This window comes from Coffea arabica, chromosome 7e, assembly GCF_036785885.1.
Source record: "Coffea arabica cultivar ET-39 chromosome 7e, Coffea Arabica ET-39 HiFi, whole genome shotgun sequence".
Classification (NCBI taxonomy): Eukaryota; Viridiplantae; Streptophyta; class Magnoliopsida; order Gentianales; family Rubiaceae; genus Coffea; species Coffea arabica.
The window spans coordinates 20,741,955-20,754,125 of record NC_092323.1 but is presented as its reverse complement, the minus strand read 5'-3'; the positions used below and the strand labels follow the sequence as shown (position 1 = coordinate 20,754,125).

General features: G+C 33.7%; 1 protein-coding gene across 2 annotated transcripts; it reads right to left on the bottom strand.

The window, feature by feature from the left end:
• Nucleotides 1–2,323: 2,323 nt before the first annotated feature.
• On the bottom strand, nucleotides 2,324–6,209 carry LOC140011053 (small nuclear ribonucleoprotein SmD3b-like). Of its 2 annotated transcripts, none has more exons than XM_072059033.1 (7): nucleotides 5,928–6,209; nucleotides 4,775–4,864; nucleotides 4,332–4,529; nucleotides 3,189–3,241; nucleotides 3,037–3,103; nucleotides 2,895–2,951; nucleotides 2,324–2,601 (listed from the first exon to the last, which is right to left on the bottom strand). In XM_072059033.1, exons 3-7 carry the CDS (start codon nucleotides 4,488–4,490, stop codon nucleotides 2,539–2,541), a joined length of 399 nt encoding a protein of 132 aa, XP_071915134.1. In that variant the 5' UTR covers nucleotides 4,491–4,529; nucleotides 4,775–4,864; nucleotides 5,928–6,209; the 3' UTR covers nucleotides 2,324–2,538. The 2 variants fall into 2 exon arrangements, with proteins under 2 accessions (XP_071915134.1, XP_071915135.1); XM_072059034.1 differs by having other exon boundaries at nucleotides 4,332–4,554; nucleotides 5,928–6,189.
• Nucleotides 6,210–12,171: the final 5,962 nt, after the last annotated feature.

Below are 12,171 nucleotides of genomic sequence, written 5' to 3'. Positions count from 1 at the left end.
GGGGAGTTCTGTTGCATCTAATTCATAGCATGACTACTTGTACTAGGAATATTTGTATTAGTAATGTATACACAATTTTGTCTTCATCGTCGGGCTTTTCATCGACACCACACAATCTGGAGAATAATACCAGTACTATTAACTAACGTCTTTTGCGATTTTGCAATAAAGAAGTGGGAATGACAGATGTGTGAATTTCAATCTTAGAATTGGTTGGGGGAACATTAGGATTGGTTTGTGGCGACTAGTTTTGTGCTCATTGTTACACAAGAAAGAAAGGGTATTACGGTATTATAGTAGTGTCCCTTTCTTGTTTGTGAACTGTGAATCAAACACTTGGGATGGATAGGATTTGATTTAGGTTGTAGGAGAGTTCTGTTGCATCTAATTCATAGCATGACTACTTGTACTAGGAAGATTTGTATTAGTAATGTATACACAATTCTGTCTTCATCGTCGGGCTTTTCATCGACACCACACAATCTGGAGAATAATACTAGTACTATTAACTAACGTCTTTTGCGATTTTGCAATAAAGAAGTGGGAATGATAGATGTGTGAATTTCAATCTTAGAATTGGTTGGGGGAACATTAGGATTGGTTTGTGGCGACTAGCTTTGTGCTCATTGTTACACAAGAAAGAAAGGGTACTACGGTATTATAGTAGAATAACAAAAGAAGTTGACCAGATAAGGAATTTTCTTCTTTTGGGGGGGGGGGGTGGTTGGTGGGGTGGTGTGGATCGAGCAAATGGACTTAGAAAATCAATCATCCTGCTGCATACAGATACAAGATTGAGCATCAATAGACGTAGGCATGGCCACGGTTCCAGAACCGCCAGTTCTGATTTTTCAAAGAGGTAGAACCAGTACCGCACCATATAAGATGGTTCTGGTTCTGGTTCTTCAAAGAGGTAGAACCAGAACCGCATAGTTCTGATTTCGGTTCCTTATGGTTTTGGTTCTGGCTCCGTATGGTACCCTACAATTTTATTTAATTCTTTATCCTTACCAATTTTAATACGAATATAACAATATATTTAAAATTTCAAATAGAATGTACAAAAGTAAATACAAAATAACGATCATATTTTAATTTTATTATTATTCTACAAAGTAAGAAGTAATAAATAGACAATACAAATTTTATGAAAAGTACATTACATTGTCAAATTAAAAAATACATTACACTATCAAATGGTTGTCATGTGTTGACTTTCTTGAGTTGGACAATCATCAATGTTGAAGATTTCATTTGAAGAAATATTGCAAAAAATAATTTTTTTGCTTGCTTGATTTTGAAGATGAGCTACTACCATCAAAACTTGCCATTTTTTGATAGCAAATAAGTAAAAAAAAAAAATTTAAGTAATAATTTAATACTTACAAATTATAATGATAGACATTAGACGAATAGAAATAATTAAATAATTAGTAAAATATATAGAAAGTCTATAAAATTTAAACTTTCTTAAAACCTATTAAACACAACTAATTTTTTTGAATTATCTCACTACTTATATTAATTATTTTTAACGGTTCTGGTTCTGGTTCTATTTTTTAGAGAACCAGAATCAAAACCTTTATCCAAAGTTCTGCCACGGTTCTGGTTCCATGGTTCTAGTTCCGGTTCTGATCCGATTCCAAACAGTCCGATTCCAATCTGGTTCCCGGTTCCAAATGGAACCATGACCATGCCTAAATAGACGGACAAGGAATTGTACAATCCAGGCTATACCTCGTCATAGTGTTCAATCAATAGACGAAAGAAGAAAGATTTCTCAATAATGGAGGATTTCAAGCAATAATGTCTGTTTGGGTGCACACTGGGCCGAAAAACATCTGAGTTAGAATTGCTCCATTTCATTTGAAAAGCCATGACTTGGCTCGGGTTCCAATTAGCATAATTTAATGTCTCCTTCAAAGGTAGTTCAATTTGTCAGAGGCACAAATAATCTGCCTAATGACCGCTCATTCAATATAACCACAAAGTTTTGGATCTTCCAACCAGAAGGCAGTAAAAGGTGTTTCTGTAGCAGCAAGGGCAGCGATTAATGAAAAGGTACACGCAAGTCCGGATTATCAACTCCGTTTCACCACCAAAAACCAACCTCTCCTCCCTGGCCTTGCAATCCTGATAATCATTCAAACTCTGGATCCATCCTTTTCAAAAAGCTTATTGCATTGCTCGCTATTGCATCCGCACAAGTAATTATGAATGGAGGCAATTTGCTATTTCCACGTTACAGCGGAATACGACTTCCCATGTTGACTTCTTTCGCTACATTACTAACAAACAGCCAATCGATTTGGTTTGCATCAAATTTTAGAATCAGCTAAAACGGAAGCGTAAATTGAAAAACCATCCACGTCTCTAAATGAGCACTAGCCAAGTTCAAAAGCGTACATAATTTTTAAGGTCTCAAAGGCCGAATATTATCCTATACCAAACTGGGCAGCAGAACATGGCTTTGATGATCTCCCTTGCATAATATACGAGCTTTGACGCTCTTAAGATTACAATCATATTCTGGAATGATCACCTCCTTACAGGTGGCACAACGCCCCTACCAGGTGGAGCTCCACGACCAGCAGCCTGAGCCTGCATACACGGATGGCACAGTCAGGCAAACTTCACTCCACAAAACTTAATTTGTAACTATCTATTTCTCCAAACTAATCATTTTACATGCTCCGTAAAACTACATTCTCTTTGTTTCACAGTATTTGTTAAATCCCAGTTCTAGAGTGGCCATCCAGCATTGCCTTTTCTTGACAAGAGATCATAATGCATTTCAGAGCTTACAGTACGGATATGGAGTGTCATTCCTAACTTTTAGATTTAAATAAATGATCTTGGAGTATAAGATGCAAAAGTCACGAAATAGATCTTACCCTGGCTCTCATGGCAACAGCACGTCCCCGTCCAACGCCAAGTGCTGAACCCTTGCCCTTCAAAAGATAATATAAAAAGCGTTAGCAAAGCTGTGATGGTCACAAATACACTCTAATACACATGGGCAAACTGGGAAAGCACCTTGATTCTAGCTTCTAGACGTTTGAACATTGGAGCATTCTTAAGCATATCTGGAATCACCATAAACCTGATAAAAATTTGTTTTACCCGTGATCAGAACTCAGAAAGCACTTGAGAGAATCAGAAAACATTTTATATTACACTTTCTGTACCTGACTTTGCTTCCTCGAATGAAAACATGCTCCAGTTGTGATACCTTGCCATCCTGTAAAGATACAGACCAAAATTAGTCTTCCACAAGACTAAAAAACGCCAAAAGGGCACAACATAACATCTTAATCCAATGAAACTCTCTCTAATAGGCAGTCAAAAACAACTAAGTCTTGAAGCTAATTTGCTTCAGTTCAGAGGTTTAAAAAAGAAAATATCAGGATTGAGGCGGCTAAAGATGTAAATCATATCAGTGCTTCAAAGATCCATGAAAGGATAAGAGACCGTTCAGAATCTATCAACAATTCAAAAAGAGATCTTATATTCTGTAGCCATTGGTGTAGAAGAAATTATATGGCACTGGAAATAATTGCTCATGAATGTCAAAAATGACAGGTCCAAATTCAATGAAATTGTCAAGGGAATACTCTTAAAACCAGCTGTCAGTTAAAATAAGTACGATAAATGAGCATCCACAAGTCAAAAAGTTCCTTACAACCCCAACCCCAACTAGTCCGACACACTGTGAACTCTAAAGCATGTGTGCAGAAGACACTTAATTTGTTGTAAAATCTGAGACGTGCATTTGACACCTAAAGGACACGTTATAAAATAAGATGCTTAATTCTACAATAAAAACACATATTAAAGACCTTACCCACAACAAAAAAAAATACACATTAAAGAACGGTTTTGCATGTAAGATCAAAGAATTTTAATTTTAAAAAAGCAAATACACGACTAGGAATTTAGTTGGATAGAATTCTGTTATATGAGAACATATTGCCAATAATAGTTTTAAAATACTTATGCCACAAACATGAAATTCTTACTAGGAAAACCTATATACATCATTTATGAGCACAAATACAACTGACTGTCCTCGTGTTCTGAATAGCATTCACCACCCAACCCATGTTACCTCCTTAAAGAGTGAATAGATTTCAGTTCTAATTTACTAACATCCCATATTTTCAATTTTCCTGCCACAGAAAATCATCGTAGGCTTCCGCCCATCATGCATTGGAATCAAAGTGAAAGAAAAAGGTCATTAAGAAGCTCGAAAGCAGCATAAAGAAACCTGAAACAGAAAAGCACTTTCACAATTCTTAATGAAGGGCAGAATAACATTGGAACGAGAGTACCTTAGCTGTGAAAGTGATGTTCTCGAGCTGGCAATTCCAATTGTCTTCGCATTCAACCATGCTGCCTCTGTAGAGCTCTCCGCTCTTCAGCTCTACGGTCACGATGTGTCCTGTGGCTTCGTGTAGAAGCTTCACCGGTATTCCTAAGCTACGACTCATTGCTATTGCTATTTCCTGCTATGCTCCCTACGCAAAACCCTAAACCCAAAGTCCAGCAAGAAAACTACCAAAAATTAATTAGCAGTAATTGTATACTAGTAAATCCAGCACAAAGCTTTGAAGAAAAAGTTTAAAAAATTGTAGACAAACGTAAAAATAAAAATGCACAATATATTCTAAGAATTATAGCCAAAAAACACAGATACATACAAGAGATTGAAATTTGTGAGATTAAAAGTAAATAAATAAATAAAAAGCGAGAAGAGAGATAAAGTAAACCTCACCGGAAAAAGAGGTAGAGAAGTATATCCTCGCCGTTGGCTGCCGCCGGAAGATGCTGCGTTGCGGCTCAGCTAGGAGAACTGTCTCTTCACCTAGCGGCGAGGAGAGAGGGAAAGTTAATAGGGTGGCCTCGTACAAGTGAGATCCGCTATATCAAGATCCAGACCTATATTTATGATTTGAACCGCCATGTTTCCTAATCCTAATCTTTTCCTAATCCTAATCTTTTCCTAATTTCTTATTGCCTGGGCCCTTGGGCCTTGGACTTTTACTTGGTCGTAGGGGTGAGCATTCGGTGCAAATGCGGTTAATCGGTGCGCTGAATTCGATTTTTTCGGTTATTGCACCTATAGAAATCTAAACCGTTTTCAATTTCGAATTGGGCATTACCGAATTCATGCGGTACCCGATTTCAAATTCGAAAACAGTAATGAATTCGGTCTAACTGAATTAATCTATTATGTTAAAAAAAACCCTGAAGCAAATTAAGAGAATATATAATACCAATCTTTATAGTTCAGCAACTACCAACCCCCGCAAGCCATGAGAAAGCTACAAATATTAGACTGAAAATATGTAAAGAAGCTAGACATATGTAGGCCTTCTACTGGTTTGTAGTTATAAAAGCTAAATTGCTCTCTTCGATATGTTCTAGACTTGCTCCAATGCTTTTCATTACTTATTCAGGAGCTGATTACTTTTATTGAGCTTATTAAGGTGACCTTTCTGCTTATTTATACATAGATGTTTCTTCTTTTACACATTGAAGAAAATTCATATCCAGAATCCTAGGTACAACTTCTGGAGCCGTACTTTCACTAGATGTGCACCAGAGATTGAGAATCTCCACGGACAAGGAGGTAAAATTTTCATTTTAGCAAGTTTTTTCCTTTTTAATTTTTCTAACGGGTAAAAGGTGGAATTTTTCCCCAAGGCCTTAGCTTTTAATGGCTGCACAACTGGAGAGAGCTTTCTTGTGTATAAAATACAAAGCTTATGTTATATCACACCTAATCTAAACTACTACAACAGTTAGAGTTTGCAATTGGAAGCTCAGATTTCATCCCCTTATCAATTCAGGATAACAAATTTCCTAGTCGATCTTGGCCCATTTTAATGCCAGAGACACAGAGCCAAAAACAGAGGAGCACTTACCTAAGCGAGCCAGAGATGAGCAGTGATGAACCAGTGAGATCTTGGTGCTTCGTCTTCGACACTCGGCAGCGATGAACCAGCACGGCAGGACACAGCCGACAGGAGACGTAGAGCGCGGCGGACTGGCGGAGGCCGGAGAGGCGGAGGAGAGCAGCTTCGATTTGGGAATTGGGACTTGGGACTTGGGAGTGTTAGTGCTGTGAAAGCCCTAGGTGACGGCAGTCACGGCACTATGCAATATTGCAAATTTGCAATGGTTGTTTTCTCACTTTTCATCAGTTGAAGATGAAATCCGGCTTTTCCCAAATGAAGTGATTTTGTAATTTTTAATTTATAAATTGGGGCTCCTAAATTATAATACATTCATTATGCTCCCCAATGATTTAAAAATTATTACTGATTTGATCTCCAAATTTATTCATAATTGAACACATTACTTATGTTCAAATCATTTTGTGGTTTAATTGGTATTTATTTGATCACTTATACCTAAAATCCTTGGTCTACGATTTAAGAAACACATAAAAAGTGATTAATTTAAACTAATTTAGTTAGTAGTTACAATGAATTTATAATTTACAATGATTAATAATAAGTAATATTAGTTACAAACTTATAAATTACAATGAATCAATGATTAGTGATAAGTTACATTAGTTACAAACTTATAATTTATTTCAAATCAAAATAAAACTTATTTACTTGATTTGCAACTCACATGCATTCATTTACACTGTTTAGTTATTTTGTCTATACTTAAAGCTTTAAGCTTAGTAAATAGATAATATGAATTTTAACTTATTCGATCACTTATACCTACAATCCTTAATTTATGATTTAAGGAACACGTAAAAAGTGATTAATTTAAACTAGAATAAACCTTAGACTATACAATGATTAGTAATAATTTATAAATTTATAATTTACAATGATTAATAATAAGTAATATTAGTTACAAACTTACAAATTACAATGATTAGTGATAAGTTATGTTAGTTACAAACTTATAATTTATTTCAAATCAAAATTAAACTTATTTATTTACATATGTTATTGTGAAAGTCAATACACTAATACATTGATTTGCAATTCATATACATTCACTTACACTGCTTAGTTGTCTTATCTATACTTAAAGCCTTAAGATTAGTAAGTATGTAATATAAATTTAGAGTACACTAATACTTGCAAGTTATAGATTACGCATTCAAATATTCAATAATTCAAACATGAATGATGTATCAAATTACCAATATCTAAATTCTAATTACTAATTATGTTTATTGTTTAATATTTAGTATTATGCATATATGTATTAATTATTATCTAATTCTAGTCATGTTAGTATGTTACTCGTGTATAAAATAATAAGTATTATAGTTATCTTATATTGTAATGTATTACTATGCATTATTGTAGTCATATAACAATTAATAAATACTAAAATAATATAAATATATTGTACATTATTATATATTATTAGTATTATAAGTACATGATATGATGATAATACCATATACTAATTATTATTAATAGCATTTACCTATTTAATATAATAAAGTATTAGTAGTATATACTAATACTAAATAGCATTTATCTATATATTATATAATTTTATATATCAATTTGGTATTCGAATGCAGTTTTGTACCCGATTTCAATTACCGAATTTTGAATTCGAAATCGATTATTACCAAATTCATAATCTCATTATCTATTTTATACCATATTAGAATTTGGTGAATTCGGTATGCACCGAATTGGTACCGAATTACCAAATACCCGATTTCAAATTACCGAATTGAATTTAAAATCGGTTATGAATTCGGTACGAACCGAATCTGCTTACCCCTACTTGGTCGTAGACCATTACTAATAGGAGAACACCGCGCATCCTTTCAAGCTTGCCCAGAAACGTCCAATTATTCAAATTGAGCTATTAAATATAAAAAACTACATAAAGGTGCACCCAAATCTTTGTAGTTATTTTTTGTAATTTTATTAAGCATGAAGAGAAAACACAATTTCAGCCTAGTTGCTGACGAGTTATTTTTTGTTTTGAGACTAATTGGACAGCAATGACAATGTCATTAGTTTGAAAATAATATATCACCATTTGAAAATAATATATCACCGCATAATGCTGCCTTACATTTTCTATGTACACCAAAAATGTCTTGCTCATGAACAAATTCAACAGGAATTTATGAACAACACGAAAATATGTTGGGCCAAAAATCTATATAATTGTAAAATATAGTAATGGTTGCAGAATAGCAAGACACATAGGACTCAAAGCAATAAAGACAGGAGAATTGTATATGCTTTCTTGTCTATGATAAGATAAACAAACCATTATCTCATACTCAAAATCTTCTCAACACATATGCCATTTAATTTTTGTGCCAGCAACTCTTAGCATCACAAAAAATAAACATAAAATCTTATAGACTAAAAAAGGAGAGGTAAGAGCACCCCAAAAATAAAAACTAAGTAAGATTAATTAAATAACAAAAATTTTATTGAGATTAAGCATTAGAGAATCAAATTATACATAATCTAAGCACAATAATAGTAGTAAGGTCCACAACCGCAATAGCATGGTAGATCCATTTTTATTATTATTTTCAATCGAACCAAAATATGATAACTCAAGCCAATCCCCTTGGTACAAATCAACAAAAATTTAATGAAAGAGCCATACTCTTGGCAAAAGGACAAAAAGACAAGCAAGATTTATGCAAAGACATGAGCAAAACAACATCAATTATACCCATTTTTTTTTGTGACAAAAGGTGTCTTAGTTCAAACTATTGTTTTATCAAATGGAACAAAAAAGTAAGTTCACTACATTGACAAAATATACATCCAGTCTAACATGAAAACTTCATGAAGGAATGTCATTGAAGTTGGCAAAATCAAACTACATCCCCAGTGGCACTGGTAAGCTTAAGAATCATCGCCATCACAAAGATAAGCTTAAAAAATATCTTCATTACCAGTGGCACTAGTAACTGACCAGGTTGGCATTACCAACCGAAATAATTTAAACAAAAGGCAAACTACAAATTGCCTAAGAAAACTAACTAATTTTTTTTCCTTGTCAATATTGAGTTCATAAAACAAAAGAAAAGTAAATCTTACAACCCATCAATAAGATTGACAAATAACCAAAATCTAAAAAACAAAAACAAGGCTAGCATCTCTAGACAAAAGGAATGAGCAAAATTACAAGTTGAACAGCAAATGTACAATGAATAATATGGCCAAGTTGAATTCTGCAAAGAAGAAATTGAATTTTAGGTGCTGGTTGTGTATGATTCCCAAAAGAAAAACTCTAAACAGTAATAATGGAATAAGTAAAGCAAGACAGTAAAAGAAAATAAATTTGGATCTAAAGGAAATAGGATCCCATCACAAATTTTCATCTTCACTTTTCCAAAGACTAATAACAGGATAAAGAGGGCTGAAAGTTACAGTAACTGCAGGGAGAGAAATCTGTTCACACGAAAAAAAAAGAAGAAATCTGTCCACACAAAAAAAAGGGCATTAAAACATACCGTCAAGGCTTAATGAAGAAAAGCAATCTTTTTTATTTTTTTTTCTTCATCTAACAAAGACTTAGAATAAACAACACTTATTAGAAAAAAAAGGAAGAAAAAACCTTGGATCTGCACTAAACAAATTAACATTTTTCTGTTCAGAAAAAAAGCCCCTAAATAAAATTCACCTTGAGAAAACAAATTTCACAATCCTTTTCTACGATGGTGCAAATATTAATATCTCAGCCTGTAACAAACATATGTAATTTAGTAGAAAATAAAGACAGTTATAATTCTTATGTTACACCATGAAATCTAGCATAGCCTATGTGAGATCACAAAAGGAAGTAAAACAATAGGATTGAAGCACTAAACACCTGAATGTTTTTTCAAAGTTTTACATCCAGATCACACTCAATGTAATTAGTCATATCTATAGAAGGAAATTGACCATGAGAAAGTACCTTAAAGTAAAAGCCTTTAACAATTACTAAGTCATTCAAGCCAAGTGTGTTTCTCATTTAGGTTTTAACTTCCTAAGAATGTCCAACATGACAGTACCATGTGCTTTGAATGAAAGTCTTATGTACTTTATTCAGTAATGGACAAAGTCAAAAGGAACATGTGGGGCTTCCAGTGGGTCCAAATAAAGAAATTGTGGTAATCAGGTATGAGCACCTTGATTACTAACTCAAATTATTACCCAAACAGTATTTTGAATATCCTATGTTTTTTTTCGACGAATCTATTTACTGAAAAATGTTCATCTTTTATTTCAGATAAACCCTGATAAATTCATCTTCTTCATACAAAAGCAATAGCAAGACAAAAAGAAAGAATTCAAAGGATTTGAGAGCTGAGAGATAGAAATCAAAAGAACAACGTTATTATTAGCCAAAAAAGAAAAAAAAAAGCTTCAAATGTATATATCCTTAGAGAACAAAAAAGAATGAAAGTAGGTGTTGTCATCTTTCTTCATGCAAGGACAATAACATAAAAATGCAAAATCAGATGAACAAAAAATCGGTCACACAACAATACTTTCCTGAGATGCAAAAGATTTAATGAACAAAGGTCTTATTAATTGAAAAAAGAAAAGAAACCATGGGTCACTAAATCTAATAAACATAATCCACCAGTTGAAGAATGAGGGATAAATTACAAAAGGGACCAAAACTCTCAACTTCGGGCTAAATCTACCTCAATAGTACCTCAAACATAAGCCAAATATTCAAAAAAAGAAAGCACAAAACGAACTTATTAACTTGACATTGAAATGTACCAAAACACAATTAAGTACAAGAGAAAGTAACAGACTTCTCTAATTTATACAAAAAGATCAGCAACGAGATATGTGCTGATGGCAATTCTAAAGGACATGAAAATCGGGATTGTCATCAAATACCCTCTCCTGCAACAAAATTGGCAAAAAACTGTTTTATCATTTAAAATCAAAACATTTGAAGATGAGGGCGTCAAAAATACTCAAAATAAGACACACATGAGTAAAATTTTTACAAGCTCCAAAAACCTACCGCCATTCTTTAATAATCAACAGTAACTTAATCATTTTCTCATAATCAACAGTAACTTAATCGACAGAGATAGCTACTAATTATTAGTATACAAGCTTGACTAAGATATTTTTCTAAATAAAGTGTAACAGATTACCTGTCCAAAGCTGAACTATGCTAAAAGTCCAAAGCTTAGACTCACTGGCACTAAACGAACCATTACCCCTATAAAATTCACCCCAAAAAGTGGACAACAATGAATAGGAGGAAAAATAAGTTTTTCATATGCAAAATGGAAACAAATGAGAAAAAAAAAGGTTATAAAATGTTACACAAAAATAATCACCAAGTTTTTAGCCAAAAATATTGTGCTAAAATTTGAACAGACTATGAATCCAAAACAACCAAAAAATACACCAAGCAATTTTCCCATACATAATAGAAAATCACATAAGTTTGTATAGGTGTCGTAGAAGGCCAGAAAAAGGGACAAATAAGTAACATGAGAACTATTAAAAATGCGTGCAAAAAATAAAAAATAATAGTGAAAACCCGAGATCTGGAAGAATGAAACTCAAAGAAGCAAAATGACATACAATTTTTCTTGGTAATGATCTTCTCTTGACAGCCTCTGTCTCCTAAGAAAGCATGGATAGAAAATCAGGCATAGTTAGATGGTAACTAAGAGAAAACGTTGAGGAAAAAAATCAAGAAATATTGAAAGGAAATAAATTTAAGAGGCAATAAAGAACCTGAAGTCTCGAGTTAGATTCTTCAAACTTCCTTGTTTTTGGATTCAATTCTTTCAACCGTACTCTTTGTTCGGGAGAGCGAGAAGGGATCGGCGAGAGAAGCAGACGGCGGCCCTCTGGGATTTGGAGGAGAAGATGTTGCGAGGTTTCTGGTCACTGCTACGTGGGTCTAGTAATTGGGATAGGTAGATAAGGAGGTGAAATCTCATTTTTGTCCTCAATTCAATTCACCAACTCAATCAATTGCAGGAGGACTACCATCAATTGGTGAATGAGAATGCACCACATCAGCTATTGAAACTCAATTGAAACTTCTTGCATTCCCGCATAGGCTAGATATGTTAACTAGTAACTACTGACTAGGTATTAGCTTCTCTGTATTTCTATTTTAGTAGGAATTACACAAAAAGGAAAGGTGTGAGGCCCCAGTCAGTTC

Coding starts and splice junctions, on each gene's coding strand:
- LOC140011053 (XM_072059033.1), bottom strand. CDS start 4,490: ATGAGTCGTAGCTTAGGAATACCGGTGAAGCTTCTACACGAAGCCACA. Junction 2,952..3,036: donor GTCTAGAAGCTAGAATCAAG/GTGCTTTCCCAG, acceptor TATCTTTTGAAG/GGCAAGGGTTCAGCACTTGG. Junction 2,602..2,894: donor CTGTTGCCATGAGAGCCAGG/GTAAGATCTATT, acceptor CCGTGTATGCAG/GCTCAGGCTGCTGGTCGTGG.